This window comes from Phacochoerus africanus, chromosome X (assembly GCF_016906955.1).
Source record: "Phacochoerus africanus isolate WHEZ1 chromosome X, ROS_Pafr_v1, whole genome shotgun sequence".
Taxonomy (NCBI): Eukaryota; Metazoa; Chordata; class Mammalia; order Artiodactyla; family Suidae; genus Phacochoerus; species Phacochoerus africanus.
Genome location: NC_062560.1, coordinates 7,240,247 through 7,260,826, shown reverse-complemented (window position 1 = coordinate 7,260,826; position 20,580 = coordinate 7,240,247). Strand labels below are relative to the sequence as shown.

General features: G+C 40.5%; 1 protein-coding gene and 1 long non-coding RNA gene across 5 annotated transcripts in view; one reads left to right on the top strand and one right to left on the bottom strand.

Moving 5' to 3' along the window:
• ANOS1 (anosmin 1) overlaps positions 1 to 20,580 on the top strand; it is a 197,290-nt gene that overhangs the window by 169,712 nt on the left and 6,998 nt on the right. Inside the window, exon 9 of the mRNA XM_047764056.1 lies at positions 11,270 to 11,416. Coding sequence (XP_047620012.1) covers positions 11,270 to 11,416 — 147 coding nt within the window. The remainder of the gene's footprint in view (positions 1 to 11,269; positions 11,417 to 20,580) is intronic.
• LOC125117916 (uncharacterized) overlaps positions 12,235 to 20,580 on the bottom strand; it is a 564,201-nt gene continuing 555,855 nt past the window's right edge. For 2 of the 4 annotated variants that reach the window (XR_007132775.1, XR_007132777.1), the window contains exon 6: positions 12,235 to 13,256. This is a non-coding gene — a long non-coding RNA (uncharacterized LOC125117916). Of the gene's footprint in view, positions 13,257 to 18,625; positions 18,760 to 20,580 lie in introns of those variants that run through there. The other 2 variants (XR_007132779.1, XR_007132778.1) reach the window with 2 other exon arrangements.

Here is a 20,580-nt window from a genome sequence, read left to right as displayed (position 1 = left end):
GTGCTATAGAGTAGAACTGTGTAGGTTATCCAATCTCTATAGAATAGCTAGCATCTGTTTACCCTAACTTCCCCGTCCATCCCTCTTTCAACTCCTTCCCCCTTGGCAACCACAAGTCTGTTCTCTATGTCATGAGTGTGTTTCTGTTTCATAGATAGTTTCATTTATGTCATATTTTAGATGCCACATATAAGTGATGTCCTATGGTATATGTCTTTCTCTTTCCGACTTACTTCACTTAGTATGATAATCTCTAATTGCATCCATGTTACTATGAATGGCATTACTTCATTCCTTTTTATGGCTGAGTAGGAGATATATATATATATATACACACACATACATACATACCACATCTTTTATATCCATTGATCTGTTGATAGACATTTTGGTTGTTTCCATGTTTTGGCTGTTGTGAATAGTGCTGCTGTGAACATAGAGGTGCATGTATATTTTCAAATTAAGAGTATTCCCTGGATATATACCCGGGAGCCGGAGTGCTGGATCGTAATGGTAACTTTCAGGTCTCTGAGGAACCTCTATACTGTGTTCCATAGTGGTTATACCAACTTACATTCCCACTAACAGTGTAGGAGGGCTCTCTTTTTTTCCACACCCTCTCCAGCATTTGTTATTTGTAGACTTTTTGATGATGGCTCTTCTGACCTGTGTGAGGTGATTGTAGTTTTGATTTGCATTTCTCTTAGATAATTAGTGATGTTGAGCATTTATTCATGTGCCTGTTGGTCATCTGTATGTCTTCTTCAGAGAAAGGTATATTTTGGTCCTCTGACTATTTTTCAGTTGGGTTGTTTGTTTTTTTGTTGTTGATTTGTATGAACTGTTTGTATAGTTTGAATATTAACCCTCTGTCTGCCACATCACTTGCAAATATCTTCTTCCTTTCTGTAGGTTGATTTGTTTTGTTTATGGTTTTCTTTGCTGTGCAAAAGCTTGTTAAATTTGATTGGGTCACATTTGTTTATTATTTTTATTCTATTACCTTGGGAGACTGACCTAAGAAAACATTGGTACAATTGATGTCAGAGAATGTTTTGCCTATGATTTCTTCTAGGAGTTTTTTGATATCATGTCATGGTTAAGTCTTTAAGCCACTTTGCATTTATTTTTCTGCATGGTGTGAGGATGTACTTCTTTGATTTACATGCAGTTGTCCAACCTTCCTAGTACCACTTGCTGAAGAGACTGTCTTTTCTCCCTTGTTTATTCTTGCCTCCTTTGTCAAAGATTAATTGACTGGAGGTCTGTGGGTTTACATCTGGGCTTTCTATCCTGTTCCATTGATCTATATGTCTCTTTTTGTGCCAGTACCACACTGTTTTGATTGCTGTAGCTTTGTAGGATAGCCTGAAGTCTGTAAAGGTTATGCCTCCAGCTTTGTTCTTTTTCCAAATGACTGCTTTGGCAATTCTGGATCTTTGGTGGATCCATATAAAGTTTAGGATTATTTGTTCTAGTTCTATGAAAAATATGATGGGTATTTTAATAGGATCATATTAAATATATAGACTTCTTTTGAGTAGTATGGACATTTTGATAATACTAATTCTTCCCATCCAAGAACGTGGAATATCTTTGCATTTTGTTGAATCATCTTCAAGTTCCTTTATCATTGTTTTACACTTTTCAGCATATAAGTCTTTCACCCTTGGGTTAAGTTTAAACCTAGGTGGGTTGTTTTTTTTTTCCAGTGGAATTTTAAACAGGATTGTTTTGTTACTTTATATTTCTGATGTTTCATTGTTATTGTAAAGATATGCAACAGATTTCTATATGTTAATTTTGTATCTTACTACTTTGCTGGACTCATTTATCAGTTTTAATAATTTGGCATGGATTCTTTGGGGTTTGCTGTGTAGATTATCATGTCATCTGCAAATAGTGACAATTTTACCTCTTCCCTTCCAAGTTGGATACCTTTTACTTCCTTTTCTCTCTCTCTCTTTTTTTTTTTCCTCTTTGTCTGATTGCTGTGGCTAGGACCTCCAGTACTATGCCGAATAGAAGTGGTAAGAGTGGGCATCCTTGTCTTCTTCCAGATTTTAGTGGAAAGGCTTTCAGCTTTTTCCCATTGAGTATTATATTGGCTGTGGGTTTGTTATAAGTGACTTTTATTATGTTAAGGTATGTTTCCTCTATACCCACTTTGGTAAGAGTTTTTATCATAAATCGATGTTGGATTTCATCAAATGCTTTTTCCGCATCTATTGAGATGATCTTGTGGTTTTTGTCTTTTCTTTTGTTAATGTCGTATATCGCATTGATTGATTTGTGTATATTGAACCATCCTTGTGAACTTGGGATAAATCCCACTTGGTCGGGGTGTATGATCTTTTTTTAATGTGTTGTTGGATTTGGTTTGCTAAAATTTTGTTGAAAATTTTTGCATTTTTTTCAAAGATACTGGCCTGTAATTTTCTGTTTTGGTGGTATCTTTGTATAGTTTTCGTATGAGGGTGATGTGGCTTCATTGATTCATAGATTGCCTTTGGGATTGTTTCCTTCTCTTCAGTTTTTTTTTTTTTTTTTTGAAGAGTTTCAGAAGGATGGGTGTAAGTTCTTTGTATTTTTGGTAGAATTTGCCTCTGAAGCCATCCAGTCCTTGCCTTTGGTCTGTAGGGAGTTTTTAAATTACAGATTCTATTTCAGTTCTAGTGATGAGTCTGTTCAAATTGTTCATTTCTTCTTACTTCAGTTTAGGTGAGCTATACATTTCTAGACACTCTTCTGTCTCTTGAGGTTGCCAAATTTGTTGGAATATAATTGTTATAGTATTCTTTTTTTTAAATTTTGCCGTATTGATTATTATGTCTCCTTTTTCATTTCTTATTTTGTTTATTTGGGTTCTCACTCTCTTCTTCTTGGTGACCATGGCCAGAGGTTTGTCAATTTTGCTTTCCCTTTCAAAGAACCAGCCCTTGGTTCTTTTCATTTTTTTCAATTGTTCTATAAATCTCTATTTTATTGATTTTCTCTCTGATCTTTATTATTTCCTTTCTTCTGCTAACTTCAGGTTTTATTTTTCTTTTCTTAATTCTTTTTAGTGTTAGGTTAGATTGTTTATTTGAGATTTTTCTTGATTTTTGAGGAAGTCGTCTATCTTAGATGCAAAAGTAGTGCTTGAGCTGCATCCCAGAGATTTTGTATGGTTATGTTTTCACTGTCATTTGTCTCAGAGTATTTTTTAATTTCCTCTATGATTTCATCATCAACCTATTGGTTTTTTAGTAGATGTTTTTAGTCTCCATATAGACTTTTTTTTCCCCCTCATTTCTCTTCCTGAGGTTGATTTCTAGTTTCATGCTATTGTGGTCAGAGAAGATGTTTGAAATAATTTCTGTACTCCTAAATGTGTTATGGTTTTGTGCCCTAGTATGTGGTCAGTTGTAGAGACTGTTCCACGTAAACTTGATAAGAATGTGTATTCTTGGTTTGGGGATGTAATTTCCTGAAAATATTGATTAAGTCTAAATATTCTGTTGTATCACTTAGCATCTTTATTACCTTACTGATTTTCTGTCTAGAAGATTTGTCCGTTTATATGAGTCTCCTTTATGGGAATATTATTTTATTCCCATCAGTTTTTCTCTTGATGTCTGTTAGCATTTGTTTTGTGTATTTGGGTGCTTTTATATTAGGTGCATATATGTTGATGAGTGTAAAATCCTCTTCTTGTATTAATTCTGTTATCACTAAATAGTATCTTTCTTTATGCCCTTTGTTTTAAGGTCTACATTGTGACTCCCACTTTGTCATTTCCATTTGCATGAAATATGTTTGTCCATTCCCTCACTTTCAATCTATATGTGTTCTTTGTCCCAAGGTGAGTTTCTTAGAGGCAGCATATTGTAGGCTCTTGTTTTTTTATCCAGTCTGCCACTCTCTGACTTTTGATTGGTGCATTCAGTCCATTGACATTCAAGGTAATTATAGATACGTATGTATTTATTGCCATTTTAAACTTTATTTTCCAGCTGATTGTATATTTCTTCTTTGTTCCTTTTCCTTCTTGCAGTTGGATGATTTCCTTTTGTTTGATGCTTGTGTTCTTTTTGTTTTTTTGTGTGTGAATCTGATGTTTGTTTTTTATTTGTAGTTGGCATGTTTTTCAACTATGTTAACCCCTTCCTATATCTAAAATTTGCTTTAGAGTAATAGTCATATAGGTTCAAACACTGTCTTAACAAAGACCATATTTTCTTACTCTCCTTCCCCACATTTTATGATTTGGATGACCATTATTCATCTTCATGTGAATCCTCTTGCTTTCCCTTGTTTATTGTCACTTTTACAAATAGGTTTTATTTCCTTTATGATCTGTATACTGGCTTATGTAAGTGATGACTTTTCCAGTTGGCATTTCTTCCTTCCTTCCTAGATCTTCTTTTCTCACTTATGCATGTATGTATGTATGTATTTTTGCTTTTTAGGGCCCCACCAGCATCATATGGAAGTTCCCAGGCTAGGGGTTGAATCAGAGCTGCAGCTGCTGGCCTACACCACAGCCTCAGCAACACCAGATCCAAGCTGAGTCTGCAACCTGCACCACTGTTCATGACAATGCCGGATCCTTGACCCACTGACTGAGGCCAGGGATTAAACCCACATCCTCATGGATACTAGTCGGTTTTGTATCCTCTATGCCACAATGGGAACTCCTGCTTCTTTTCTCTTTAGAGGAGGCCTTTCAGTATTTCTTTTAGGAAAGGTTTAGTACTGCTGTATTCTTTTATTTTATTTTATTTTTCTGTCTTTTTGCCATTTCTTGGGCCGCTCCCACAGCATATGGAGGTTCCCAGGCTAGGGGTCGAATCGGAGCTGTAGCCACCAGCCTACACCAGAGCCACAGCAATGAGGGATCCGAGCTTCATCTGCAGCCTACACCACAGCTCATGGCAACACCGGATCCTTAACCCACTGAGCAAGGCCAGGGATCAAACCCGCAACCTCATGGTTCCTAGTTGGATTTGTTAACCACTGAACCACGACGGGAACTCCTATTCTTTTAGTTTTTGCTTATCGATAAATCATGTTTCCTCCTATTCTAAATGATTATCTTATTGGTTAGATTCTAGGCTGCAGATTTTTCCCTTTCAGAACTTTGAATATATCTTGCCTCTCCCTTTTGGCCTGCAATGTTTGTGTAGAGAAATCAGCTGAGAGCCTTATGGGGGCTCCCTTGTAATTAACTCTGTTTTTCTCTTGCTGCCTTTAGAATCATCTCTTTATCTTTCACTTTTGCTGTTTTTATTATGTGTTGGTTCATCTTGTTTGGGACCCTCTGTACTTTATGTATCCAGATATCTCATTCCTTCTTTATATTTGGGATGTTTTCATAATTTCTTCAAATACATTTTCAGTACCTTTTTCTCTCTTTTCCTTCTGGAATCCCTATAACACATAAAAAGGCATGCTTTATATTATACCATAGATCTATTATATTGCTTTTTATTCTGTTTTTTTTCCCCCAATTTGGCTTTCTGCCTCCTGTCCTTATTGGATGATTTCCATTATTCTATTTTCCAGGTCACTTATTCGTTTCTCCGCATTATTCATTCTTCTGTTAGCTCAGCTTTCATCTTGGGAAATGAGTTTCCTAATTTTTCTTGGCTCCTCCTTATAGTTTCTATTTCCTTTTTATAGTACTCTGCATTTCTGTTGATGGGCTTTCTTAATTTCTTGAGTATTTTTATTACCTTATTTTTAAACGTGATACCTGGTAGACTGAAGAGGTCTGTTTCATTGTTTTTTTCCTTCAGGGGAATACTCTTGGTCTTTTAACTGGGAGCAATTCCTCTGCTTCTTTATTTTACTTATATTTCTCTTACTCTGTGAGTTTCAGAGAAATAATTGTCTACGTGCTCTTGGAGGTTTATTTATATGTGGGAGTGCCTCTGTGGGGCTAGCATGAGTTTAATATTTGGGGTGTGAGGGCTTTTTTTTTTTTTTTTTTTGGTTTGGATGCCTGCTGCCTCTGTCCTCAGTGTGTGCTGTCCATTATCACCTTGATAGGGGGTGTGCAGATGCAGCAGCTGGTGTCTGCTCCCAGGCCCATGATGGCAGTGGAGGCAGCTTGTGGCTGCTCCTAGAGCCTGTGAGGGCAGCAGTGGTGGCTCACATTTTCCCAAAGCCTGGAAGGGCAGTGGCTCCTAATTGCAACCACCAGCCCATGAGGGTGGTAGTTGTCACTTGCAGCTGCTCCTAAAGTCTGTAAGGGTAGCTCCTGAACACTCCTGGAGCTGATGTAGGCAGTATCCTGTTGCCTGGGAGTGTGCAGGGGAAGGGGCTGCAATGGAAGTTTGTCCCTTTGCTCACTTCCCTAACGATGGCACCTTTCATCTTTGGCTGCTCTAGGCTTCTTTGGTGTACATGCTCATTTGTGGCCACTCCACACGGCAGCCCCTTTCAGGCTGTCTCCATGCAGCCAATCCCTGTCCTCTCCCTGGATCTGTCCTCTGAAGCTTGAGCTTCAGAACCCAGTCCCCACATGCACCGTGGGGAGCATGAGGCGGTGGTACTGACTGTGCAGGTCTCCCTGTGTTCTGGCTGCTGCCAATCAGTTGCTGTGCTCTCCTCCAAGGCTCAACAGCTCCCCCTCCATCCTGGCTGATCTGCCCACCAGTGAGGGGACTTCCCAGGGTGCAGGAACCTTTCTTCCTTCACAGCTCCCCACCTTGGGGCACAGGTCCTGTCTGGATTCCTTTCTCTTGTGTTTTTTCTTTTGTCCTACCCAGTTGTGTGGAGGCTTTTCTTGCCCTTTCAGAAGTCTGAGGTCTTCTGCCAGCTTCCAGTAGATGCTTTGTGAGGATCGTATCACGTGTAGATGTACTTTTGATGAATCTGTGGAAGGAGCTGAGCTCCAGCTCCTCCTACTCTATTTGGATTGCCCCCTGATTGTTGAGATTCTCTTTAACTGGCCTTTTCTCTCCTCAAGTATGATCACAAACCTTTCTCACTTGAATCCATATGGTGTCCTCAAGTCTGACCTCCTCCCTTTGAGGGACCACATGGGTTCCGTCAGATACAAACATATCTGCCCCTCGCCTGTGTTATCCCCCTGTCCTGTGTAGTCTCAGGTGGACGCCTCCTTCCTTGTGCATGTGGGAGATTCCACTGTGTAGGGTAGACCTTCCCTCCTCACCTTGACAAGGCCATATGCGGAACCAGGATGTCATCTAGGTCAGAGAACAGGCATCATCCACCCGCAGGCTCACAGCAGCCATCAGACCCATGTGCTCCACGCCAACACAGTCCATTGCATTGCTCCAGAAATACCTGTGAGACCAGGTCAGACAGCTATTCCCACTCTTACCTACAACCTGGCCCAACTCCTCTTCATTGGAGACATTGATGCTGAGGGCTAAGGTCACTTTCTAGTCATCTTTTAAAATTTAGATAACATGTTACCTGGCCAATAAGGAGATAGGACGGGCTGTCCTCCCAAAGGCACTTTATTCTAGGCTTAACTGATTGCTGATATGTGAATTCAGAAGAAGTAACCTCACGAAGTACCTGTTACATACATATTGTTTGGGTGTCAGGGTAGCTTACCGAAGAGACTGGCTTTACAAAGGATTATGCAGGATGTAGCTGAGTACCTGTCAGGATGTTATTTATAACCCAATGCTGATGTATAATCTCATAAACACTAGTATGTAACTTCTGCAAGAACACTGTGTATTTCATCATGCACCAACTAGAAGTAAAGAATAATTACAACTTTATAGTGTAAGCAAGGGAAATTATATTTTATGGGGAGGAGAGTAGTAAATGTCAGCATATAAATTACTTCTCTGAATTATATTTTTCCAGGTCTCCAGGCTACTAGGTGGTGTAATGATAAATATTTCTATGCAAGCAAAGGCTGCATGTTCATAGCGTTATATAAAAGGGCCCCCTGAAGGAGGAAAGACATAATACTCTCTTTAATGGAAATGTAACGTGCTTTTTTGGAGGCAGGAGGAATATTTCCAACTGTTTTATGTACTTGCCTCATGCAACTGGACTCTTCTTCCAGCTCTCCAAAATAAAACCTAGAGTTGAGAGGAAATACCCAGAATCTCTCAATCTGGAAGGTTAATCACAATTTTGGCCTTTGGAGAAAGGGCCTCGTCATTCAGTTCTCTTCACTTTCAGGACTATTAAAGAGTATACATCAGACCTCCCACCTTTCCAGAATGTGAAGGAATGATTTTCATTCTAGTTCTGTTTCCCGGTGAGAGGGGAGGGCAGCATCAGGGACAGCTTCCCAGGACTGAAGCGTAACTTCTCCATCCTTTGCATGTGGCCCATCCATGCATGTCTGTGCCAAATTCATCAGTGAAGCAACAAACTTTCAAGCTTTAGATGTTATATGGTGTGTCTGTATATATAATATATATGTGTATATATACACATATATGTATGTGTATATATATGTATACATATCCATGTAGAATGAAAAATGGAATGTTACATGGGGTATAAAAGAAAAACAGAATTCACAAAGAGCTTAAACATAGTTTTCTAAACTCTCATGGTTACCCACTGGCAAATTCTTAACATCACAGATTATTAAAGGAATTAGAAGCATAAATGGGCTTGTGAAAATCTTAAACCTTTAATTCTTTAAAAATAATAACATCAACTTTAGGAGTTCCCTGGTGGCTCCATGGGTTAAGGACCAAGCATTGTCACTGCTGTGGCTCTGGTCACTGCTGTGGTGCAGGTTTGCTCCCTGGCCCTGGAACTTCCACTTGCTATGAACAAGGCCAAAAACAATAAAACCGAAACCCCCCAAACTTTAGGTGTAGGCAGCAGGATTCTGTAACCTCATGGTGGTGCCAGGAGAGGGATACGTTTTGGAGCAAAGTCCTGTGAGGTTTCTGTGTGTCCCACCCGTGTCCTCCAGGCTCCAAGCTTGTGGTGCTGGTGTCTGCAGACTGTGACTCATAAAGTAATAGCCTTTGATATTGTGATGTATAAGCAGACGTATTTGGTCTCGGCGCATTCCTGGCCCAGAACTCCCTAAACCCTTGAAATTTCCTAAGTGACAGGAACGATAAAGGTGTCTTTTTTTATGTGAATGTGGTGATTTGGGGAAAGCACCTAAGGAGGGGGGTGATCACCGGAAGAACCAAGCTGGGATTGGAACGTTGGAACTTTCAGTGTCCCCTTCCTGCCCCCACCTCTGAGGAAGAGGGAGGGGCTGAAGATTGAGTTCAGTTGTCCAGGGGGCTAGGAATTTAATCAGTCATGCTTGTGTGACGAAGCCTCTGAAAAATTGCAAGAGGACAGGGTTCTTAGAGCGTCAGGGTTGGGGAACATGTGCTGAGCGAGTGCTGTGCTCCGAGGGGGAAGCTCCAGCCCTTCACACACCCTGCCCTCTGCGTCTCGAACATCTGGCTCTTCCTGACGTCCATCCTTCCCTTTCTTTCTTTCTTTTTTTTTTACCTTTCATTTTTCACATACCTACATCGGATTTTACATTTAGGCATTATTACCTTTGAAGATGTCCTTGTTTTCGTGAGTTAAATATGAGCTTCCACGACAAGCATATTGGCGGGAACATTTCTATGCGAGTTTTTCTCTGTTTACAGGTCATCATCCTTAGAACAATCCTTTTGTGAACTTGTTTTTAATGGATGTGCAGTTGATACTGTTATGTTAGTTTCAGATGTACATCAGAGTGATTCAGTTATATATTTATAGAAACTGTTTCAAATTCTTCTCTATTATAGGCTATTATAAGATATTGAATATAGTTCCCTGTGATACACAGTGTGTCCTTATTATGTCTTTATTTACTTACTTATTTATTTATTTATTTGCTTTTTAGGGCTGCACCCACGGCATATGGAGGTTCCCAGGCTGGGGGGTCAAATCTGAGCTGTGGCTGCCAGCCTACGCCACAGCCACACAGGATCAGAGCCACCTCTGTGACATACACCACAGCTTAGGGCAATGCTGGATCCTTCACCCACTGAGCAAGGCCAGGGGTCGAACCTGCATCCTCATGGCTAGTCAGATTCGTGAACCACTGAGTCATGATGGGAACTCCTATTACCTCTTTTATGTACAGTTGTGTATATGTGTTAATCTCAATCTCCTCATTTGTCCATCCCCCCTTCCCCCTTTGGTAGCCACTAGTTTATTTTCTAGGTCTGTGATTCTCTTTCTGCTTTGTAAATAAGCCCTTTTTTTTTTTTTTAGATTCCAGATGTTAGTGATATCATAGGGTGTTTGTCTTTCTCTCTCTGACTTACTATGACAATCTCTCGGTGCATCCACTTTGTGCAGCTGGCATCATTTCATTCTTTTATGACTGATTAGTATTGTATGATATATGTATAATGCACCACATCTTTTTGGTCCATTCACCTGTCAATGGACATTTAGTTTGCTGAGTTTTATTCTTATATAATAAAGAGGTAATCTAATCAGTACAGTATTTCCCTGAGTCCTGTGAGCCACACTAGCACATTCATTGCATCTGAAGAGAGGATCCCTGGAACCTCTGCTCTCTAGCAGGTCATCAGAAGACACAGCTGACCTGGACTTGGGACTCACATCTGAAGGGGGCAAGTCATAGAAGACTGAGCCCTTACCTGAGGGCTCTGATGTTATCTGCAAGTAGGCAGTGTCAGAATCGAACTGTAGGACGCCCCACGGGGGTCTGAGAATTGGGGGTGTGGGGAACCCCCCATACCCACTGGGTTTGGGTGCAGAACCCTTAGGCCTAAGCCACGTGTCTCTGTTGTCCACTCATTTGACGTAAACTAAATTATAGGTACCAAGTAATGTAAGTATCCATTGCCCTTCTAATCTGACCCACCAGAAGGACGATGTGGCGGCTGGTCCCCATGCGGGGTACACATCCGATGCCCCTTCTCTTCTGGGGCATTCCATTTTCCTTTGCTGACCCCTCACAAATGCAAAAAATACCTCCTTTGAGAAATACTGTTTCCACCTCTTACTGAAATCAGAGCATCTTTCAAGCCCAGTGAATGGATGTTGCTCACTCACTTAAATTCAGGGGGTGACGTGTAATACATTACAAATATATGTTAGGTATTGATTCCGGCATATGATGAAGGCGGAGGTGCCATCCGTTTCAACATGAAGGAATCTGTAGGTGCGTTACATTTTCCTCTAAAAAGTAGGCACTCAACGATGAGCGAACAGCAGCGTGAAATTCACACACTGGCATCACTCTCAGGTCACATCAGTGCTTTTAACACCTCACTTAGCCTCTTGTGCTTTATTGTAGAACAACAACTTGGGAAAACAAGAAAAAGGGTGACGCCAATCCAGCCTCCCTTACCGAGACGACGGCCCGCGAGCCTCCTGGAAATGGGAGCTCCGTTCTACCAAGACAACCAACTGCAAGCGAAGGTCTACTGGAAAAAGACGGAAGGTGGGCAGGTGGTCTGTGGATCTGCTGTCGGCGTTACGTCAGGAGTCAGCTGCAAAAGTCAGGGTCAGGCCACGCGGCTGATACGAGGAAAGAGTAGCTGAACACACCCTCCCCCACGTTTTACAGATGAAATGCCTGGCTGTTCTGAAGTCTGGGTGGGTTGGCCTTGGTGCTGAGGAATCGGTATCATGTGTGGAAATCTGCAGCTTTTTTATAGTATATCATTTCACAGACGGTGACCTGTCTCCATGTCTTTCCTGGAAGTCCATCTTGTGTCCCAAACTCTCAAAGCAGTCATTGGTTTGTACTGTAAATTTTTGCTCTAAATTAGTTTTTTATTTATGTTTAATTTTTAGAAATTTTTAAATAATGATTTTTATTTTTTCCATTATAGCTGGTTTACAGTGTTCAGTTTTCTGCTGTACAGCAAGGTGACCCAGTCACACATACACATATACATTCTTTTTTCTCACATGATCGTGCTCCATCATAAGGGACTAGACATAGTTCCCTGTGCTATACAGCAGGATTCACTGCTTATCCATTCCAAAGGCAATAGTTTGCATCTCTTAACCCCAGACTCCCAGTCCATCCCACTCCCTCCCCCTCTCCCTTGGCAACCACAAGTCTGTTCACCAAGTCCGCGGGTTTCTTTTCTGTGGAAAGGTTCACTTGTGCTGTATATTAGATTCCAGATATAAGTGATATCATATGGTATTTGTCTTTCTCTTTCTGACTTACGTCACTCAGGATGAGAGTCTCTCGTTCCATCCATGTTGCTGCAAATGGCAAAACAAAACAAAACAAAAGAAACCCATAAGACAGACACATTATTTGGAAAAGAAATGCAGAAGCCAATTATCTTCTCAGTATCATTTCATGAAAATAGCATTTTAGTTGATTTTCTTTCAGAAGTTTGCTCTGCCTCTGTTTCTCACTCTTCTACATGTGTGTGTGTAAAACATAAACACATTTTCATATAATGTTATATTTGCATTCTACATTGGTATCTTTATAACATCTTTAAATGGTTGCCTTGATGGACACGCCATAATATCATACTATGTGTCATGATTCCATGCTACCCAAACACTAATTGCCTTCAGAAGTTCCTTCTTATAATTAATACTGCCATGAACATTCAACTTTAGAATAGATAATTTTTTTCTCTGTGGTAAATTCCTTTTGTTCCTTTATTTCCTGTTCTCCTAGAATAGTTATATAATGGAAATAGTACTTTTAGAATGATTTGACAGGCATTTTTATAGTTATCATGTCTAATTCACTTTAAGACAGAAAATCTGAGCAAAATAGATTGTTTCAAGAGTTCAGTTTTAAAAAGTCCTCTCATTTTTCTAAAGTGCTATGTGACTCAGGGTATCAGCTCACATGCCCTAAGGATACTGCTGTTGGAGCTCTTTTCCTCCAGAATTTTCTTCCAAGCCGCTGAATTTCATTCTGTAGCTGAAATAGCATTACCATTAATGTTTTATTACTGTCACGTTTTAAGTTCCATTTTATTTATTGAATATTCAATATTAAATTTAAATTCTGTTATATGTTAATAGAACCATATTACTGTATTTAAGAATAGCTTTGAATTGATATCAAACTGTAAGACTTATCTGATCTCTGGAACAGTCAGCCCTCCATATCAGCAGCTTCTGTATCTGCAAATTTTAGCCAACCGCAGATGGTGTACTGTGTTTAAGATCTGCAGTTGGTTGAATCCAAGGATGCAGAAGGAGCCGCGGGTTCTTGAGCATTCTCAGAATCTGGTACCCAAGGCGTGGATCCTGTCAGCAGTCTCCATTGGACAGCAGAGAATGACTGCTCTTTTCTATTTAAAATGTGAACTCTATGTCAGTATGATGTATGAGTATTAATAAAACAACATGTTTTATTAATATAATATTAGAAATGTGGGCGTTCCCCTTGTGGTGCAGTGGAAGTGAATCTGACCAGTATCCATGAGAATGCTGGTTTGGTCCCTGCCCTCTTTCAGTGCATTAAGGATCCAGCGTTGCCGTGAGCTGCAGTGTAGGTCACAGATGTGGCTCAGATCATGCGTGGCTGTGGCCAGCAGCTGTAGCTCTGATTCGATCCCTAGCCTGGGAATCTCCATATGCCTTGGGTGCAGCCCTAAAAAAAGAAAAAAGAAAAAATGTAAATACCTGGTGTAATGGAATGAAAATGTCAGCATCCAGATGTAGACAGGTTACACATACAAGAGTAAGCACCCCATCCTGACTTCTAAAACTCATGGTTTCTTTAGCTTGTATCTGAAATTGAGAGAGGCGGAGTCCTATAGTTTGCCTTTGGCTTCCTGCAGTGAATGCGCTGTGTGGGAAGCTCTCCCGTGCTGTTGCAGGGAGCCGTGACTCATCCGTTTATTCTGCTGCACAGTCGTCCCTAGCACAGCTCCATCTGTGTCCCTCTCCAGCACTTGGTGGAGACCTGGTCTGTCCCAGGGACGGGCTATGATGAACCGTGCTGCTGAGCACATCTAAGGAACACATGTCTCTCGACACCCACGTGTGCCTGTTCTCCCACAGAGGTGGGGTTCTTAGGTCACAGAGCATAGTGACCTGTAGAAGATGCCGAGCACTTTCCAAAGTGGTTGGGCCAAAGCACATGCCCGTCAGGAGGGTAAGACAGTCCCAGCTGCCGCACATGCTCTGCCCACTTGGGACGTTCCATCCTTCTCAGCTTGGCCGTTCTGGCTGGTGTGAAGTGATGGCTCTGTGTTGTTTGCGTGTGCAGTCTCCTGCTCATTCAGGTGCTGAGCACCTTTTCATAGGCTTCTTGGTCATGGAGCTCCTTTTCAGCAAAGCACTCTTCAACGGTGTAGCCAGCTGTCCCGTGAGAGTCCTTTTGAGGTGGAGTATATGAGGCATCTGCGGGCTTCATTCAAGTATTTTTTCTCCCGCTTTTATTTTTTCCATTGTCTTGGTGTGCCTTAATTTTAGAGATGATCCCTTCATCATTTTGTTTCCTTTAGGTTTATTGCTCATTGTGTCCTGCTGAAGAAATCTCAGGCAGGCGTCACAAGGATGGCCTCCTTATCTCCTAGAGGTTACGATGTCTCATTTTTCTCTCTCAGGCTTCTTCCTAGATTGGATTTTTGTTGGAATATCAATGTTATTTTTCATTCCCTCTTTTTTTTTTCTAAAACATTTTATCAAAGGATAGCTGATTTGCAATGTTATGTTAGTTTTGGGCGTACAGTGAAGTGATTCAGTTATACCTAATTTTTTTTTTTTAGATTTTATATTATAGGTTGTTATAAGACATTGAATATAGTTCCCTGTGCTATATAGTAGGACTTTGTTTTTTGCCTATTTTATGTATAGTAGTGTATATCTAATAATTTATCTGTTCTTCTCCTTTCCACTTTGGAAAGCATAAGTTTGTTTTCTATATCTGTGAATCTATTTCTTTTTGTAGATAAGTTTATTTTTAACTTGTTTTTTTTTAGATTTCACATCCAAGTGATATGATATATTTGTCTTTGATTTCACTTAGTATGATAATTTTTAGGTCTATTCATGTTGCTGTAAATGGCATTATTTCATTCCTTTTTATGGCTGAGTAGTATTCCATTGTATATATATATATATATGTACCATCCATCTTTTGATGGATATTTAGGTTGCTTACATGTCTTAGCTATGGGGAATAATGTTGCTGTGAACATTGAGGTGCATGTATATTTTCTTTTTTCTTTTCTTTCTTTCTTTCTTTCTTTTTTTTTTTTTGTCTTTTTAGGGATGTACCCATGGCATACAGAAGTTCCCAAGCTAGAGGTTGAACTGGAGCTGTAGCTGCTGGCTTACGCCACAGCCATAGCAATGCCAGATCTGAGCCACATCTGTGACGTACACCACAGCTCATGGCAACGCTAGATCCTTAACCCACTGAGCAAGACCAGGGATCAAACCTGCATCCTCATGACACCAGTCAGGTTCATTTCTGCTGAGCAACGATGGGAACTCCTGCATGTATCTTTTTGAGTTAGAGTTTTGTCCATATACATGTCCAGTAGTGGGACTGCTGAATCATATAGTAACTTCATTGTAATTTCTAAAGGAACCTTAATACTTTTCTCCATATGGATGCACTAGTTTACATTTCCACCAACAGTATAGGAGGGTTCTCTTTTCTCCACACCCTCTCCAGCATTTGTTATTTGTAGACCTTTCAATGATGGCCATTCTGAACAGTTTGAGGTAATAGCTCATTTAGTTTTGATTTTGCATTTCTTTAATGATTAGCAATAGTCAGCATCTTTTCATGTGCCTATTGGCCTGTATGTCTTCTTTGGAGAAATATCTACTTAGGTCTCTGCCCATTTTTAAATTGAGGTTTTGTTTTGTTTTTTGTTTTTGGATGTTGAGCTCTATAAGCTGTTTGTATATTTTGCAAATTAATCCCTTGTCAGTCACATCGTGTGCAGATATTTTCTCCCACTCCATAGGTTGTCTTTTCAATTTGTTTGTCATTTCCTTTGCTGTGCAAAGGCTTGTAAGTTTGATCAGGTCCCAATTATTTTTGCTTTTATTTCCACTACTCTAGGAGACAAAATATTGCTGTAATTTAAGTCAAAGTGTGTTCTGCCTATGTTTTCTTCTAGGAGGTTTATAGTATCCAGTCTTACATTTTGGTCTTAAATCCATTTTGAGTTTATTTTTGTGTGTGGTGTTAAAAAAATTCTAATTTAATTCTTTAACCTGTAGCTGCCAGGTTTTTCCCAGCACCACTTATTGAAGAGAGTGTCTTTTCTCCATTGTACATTCTTGCCTTCTTTGCCATAGACTAATAATTGGCCATAACTGTGTGGGTTTATTTCTGGGCTTTCTATCCTATTCCACTGATCTATATTTCTGCTTTTGTGCTGGTGCCATACTGTTTTGATGACTATCACCTTGTAGTATAGTCTGAACTCAGGGATCATGATTCTTCCAGTTTTGTTCTTTCTTAAGGTTGTTTGGCTATTTGGGATCTTTTGTGTTTGCATACAAAGTTAAAGTTTTTTGTTCTACTTCTGTGAAAAATGGCATTGGTAATTAGATAGGGATTGTGTTGAATCTGTAGATTGCCTTGGGAAGTATGGTCATTTTAGTAATATTGGTACTTCCAATCCAAGAACACAGAAAGTATATTTCCATCTCTTTGTATCAACCTCAGTTTCTTTCACCAGTACCTTAGTTTTTGGAGTACAGGTCTTTTGCCTAATTAGGTAGTTTTATTCCTAAGTATTTAATGATTTTTGATGAGTTCATTGTTAGTATATAGAAATGCAACAGAAATGCAACAGATTTCTGTATATTAATTTTGTATCCTTCAAATTTACCAAATTCATTGATGAGCTCTTAGTAGTTTTCTAATAGCATCTTTAGAATTTTCCAGGTAAAGTATCATGTTGTCTGCAGACAGAGACAGTTTTACTTCTTTCAATTTGGTTTCCTTTTCTTCTCTGATTACTGTGGGTAGGACTTCCAAAACCAAATTGAATAAAAGTAGTAAGATTGGACATCCTTATCTTGTTCCTTATCTTAGCATAAATGCTTTCAGCTTTTCACCATTGAGTATGATGTTAGCTTTGGGTTTGTCATGTATGCCCTTTATTATGTTGAGGTAGGTTCCCTCTGGGCCCACTTTCTGGAAAGGTTTTTTTTTTTTCTTCATCATAAATGCATGTTGAATTTTCTTAAAAGCTTTCTCTGCATCTACTGAGATGATCACATGGTTTTTTAGTCTTCAGTTTGTTAATGTGATGTATCACACCAATTGATTTGTGGATGTTGAAAAACCCTTGCATCCCTTGGATAAATACCACTTGATTTTGGTGTATAATCCTTTTAATGTTTTGTTGGATTTGGTTTGCCAGTATTTTGTTGAGGATTTTTTAGTCCATGTTCATCAGTGATATTGGCTTGTCATTTTATTTTTTCTAGTGTCTTTGGTTTTGGTTTCGGGGTAATAGTGGCTTCATAGAATGTGTTTGGGAGTGTTCCTTCCTCTGCAAGTTTCTGGAAGAGTTTCAGAAGGATAGGTGTTAACTCTTCTGTAAATATTTGATAGAATCCACCTGCAAAGCCATCTTGTTCTGGACACTCGTTTGTTAGAAGTTTTTAAATCACAGTTTCAATTTCATTACTTGTGATTCATCTGTTAATATTTTGTTTCTTTCTGATTCAGTCTTGGAAGATTGTACCTTCCTAAGAATTTGTCCATTTCTTCTAGGTTGTCCATTTTATTAGCATATAGTTGCTTATAGTAGTCTCTTATAATCCTTTGTATTTCTGTGGTGTCTATTTGTAACTTCTCCTTTTTCATTTCTAATTTTATTGATCTGAGTCCTCTTTTTTTTTTCTTGATAAGTCTGGCTAAGGGTTTTCAGTTTTGTTGATCTTTTCAAAGAACAAACTTTTAGTTTCATTGATGTTTTCTGTTGCTTTCGTTGTCTCTATTTCATTTGTTTCTGCTCTGCTCTTTAAGACTTCTTTCCTTCTACTAACTTTGGGTTTTGTTTGTTGTTTTTCTAGTAACTTTAGGTGTAACGTTAGGTTGTTTATTTGAGATTTTTCTTTGTTTCCCAAAGTGAGCTTGTGTTGCTATAAACTTCCCTCTTAGAACAGCTTTTGTTGTGTCCCATAGGCTTTGGATCATCATGCTTTTATTTTCATTGTCTCTAGGTATATTTTGGTTTCCTTTTTTATTTCTTCAGTGATCCATTGGTTGTTTAGTAGCCTGCTGTTTAGTCTCCATGTGTTTGTGTTTTTTGCCAGTTTTCCCTTGTAGTTGATTTATAGTCTCATAGTGTTGTGGTCAAAAAAAAAAAAAAAGACCACAGTGCTGTTTCTCTTTTCCTCTTCATCTCCAACTGGTTTAGCATCATTTACTTAAAAAGCAAGTCTTCCCCCAAAGCTCTGTGATGTGCTTTGCCCTATATCATATATATATGTAAAAACTGATTTCTTAATTGATTTGAGTATTTTCCAACTTTGTGGCAACACCACATTACCTTAACTACTGTACATTTATGAATATTTTTAATAATAGTCCTCTGTTTTTTTACTTTGTGCTGTGTGTGTACATCTGAAAACACCGCCATGAAGGATGGCTTAAAAGACAGCTGTTCATTTCAATCATGGTTTAAAGCACAGGTTTCATTATCATTTGGGGTTGGAGATGGTGGCTGTCAGGGGACAGCTACCGCTGAGAAGGTGGTTTGTCACTCGCAGGTCCCAGAATAGGGGCCCAGTGCCACATGGGACACATGGGAAGCACCGGGTCATCCAGAGGTGGAAGAACTCTGGTCAGGAGCCTTTAGTGGGTTTCTGTGGAGAGGAACAGGCAAGGCAGGGAGGCAGTGTCAGGTGTTGCTAGTCTGAATAATTTCCTTGGCCCTGGGGTAGGGGACTGTCCTCACTGCCTGGTACCCAGCCCAGGGATGATGAGGGCCTGAGGCTGGGCCCAGACTGTGCCTGCCCCACAGAGGAGGCGTGGGGAGCCGGCTCTGGATCCGCACTTGCTCAGAAAAGAGATACTTGCAGGTGAGTTGTCTGCTGTCTAGCAATTGGCTGCCCTGTAAGGACAGTTGGTCAGTGTCCTTGAGACCTAGCACAGTGGACCATTGCAAATACAAGAAACAAAAAGGCAAGATTACATCAGGGCAAGCAGGGAGCAGTCTGAGAACAGAAATCAAGGTGTGATATTTGAGGTGTTGAGTTTGAAGACCATCTACATGAGCTAGGAAGCTGGGAGCACCCACTCTTCCGCGGACATGCTCGGGTGGAGATTGAAACACAGAGCCTTGAGCAGGAAGTTGCTTAGAAAGCCTGGGGCATGAATGACGTTATTCACCAAAGCGCCAATGGGAGGAGAGGGCGTGCACTGGGGCGTGGCCACGGTGAGAGCCGGGGGCCGGGCGAAAGGGACCCTCCGTCAACATCCTCTTGGGAAAATGTAAAACGCCCTACAGTAGGTATGGCTACTCCGCATGCCTAGAGCCACGTATATCAATTACACCGCAGGTAACTGCAGCACAGCAAACCAGAATCCGCCCCCTGATGGCTCCCACCAAAGAAAGTCAGACTCACTCTGTGCCCATCTCTGCACCTGGGAACCGGCTGCTCCCAGTAGCTGGAACTGTGCTTTCTGATACGGGAGCCACCAGCCTGCGTTAATTGTAAATTGACTTAAATGAATCAAGATTAAGAATTTGATTTCTCCACTGCATCAACAATACTTTCATTGCTCTAGGGGCTCAAGTGATTAGCAGTCACTGCACAGAGATGGTGTTCATGGCTGCAGATAGTTCTGGTGGACGTGCTGGCCCAGTGTGCGCTGCCCACGATGATGTGCCAAATGGATCAGTCCCTCTGCCAACCTCCTTCCAGTCCTAACTAGCAAATTAGCTCCTCCATGAGCCATGCCAGCCACTTTATTTAAAGCCATAACCCTGTCTTAACCCTCCGTATTTCTCTGTAGCCTCACCACCCTAAGTTTTCTTTTATTTATGCACTTTGTTAACGACTTGTCCAGCCCCTTAGTGTTTAAGAACTGTGAGAGCAGCTGCTCCTGGGAGCTGCATTATTTCACGATGATGCCTGGAACAGCACCACTTGTTGAAAGGAAGGATATGAATCCACTCATTGATTGACTTCATACTTAATGTATAATGTACAATTCTTTTCCAAAAAAGAAAAAAAAAACCCTTGATGTCTGCCATGTACAAATTTAAAACCTCTAATCAGGGGGTTCCCCTTTTAACTAAACACCATTGCTGCCCACCGGATATCTGTTTATTTTCTCAGATTGAAGGTTCTTCTTTTCTTGTTCCAAAGCGCTCAGAGCAAGTTCCCACCAGACCCACCCAACTTCATCAAAGGGTTTCCCCCTCTGAAAACCTCCATCAAACACTTGGCGTGAGCTTTGGGCTGAGATGCTAATCACCCACGGAAGTGATGCCGTGCCCAGCCTTGGGACACACTGGGGTGATTAGTAATCCCAGGATGCCTGGACCCCCTTTCCCACACTCACTGAGTGGCTCTCATCATTTTGTCTTTTTCCCGCTCGGTCGCCTAGAGTAAAGGCACGTACGGAAAATACGGTGCTCGGGCTGGGAGTGAGCGCCTTGAAGGGGCGATGTTCGCCCC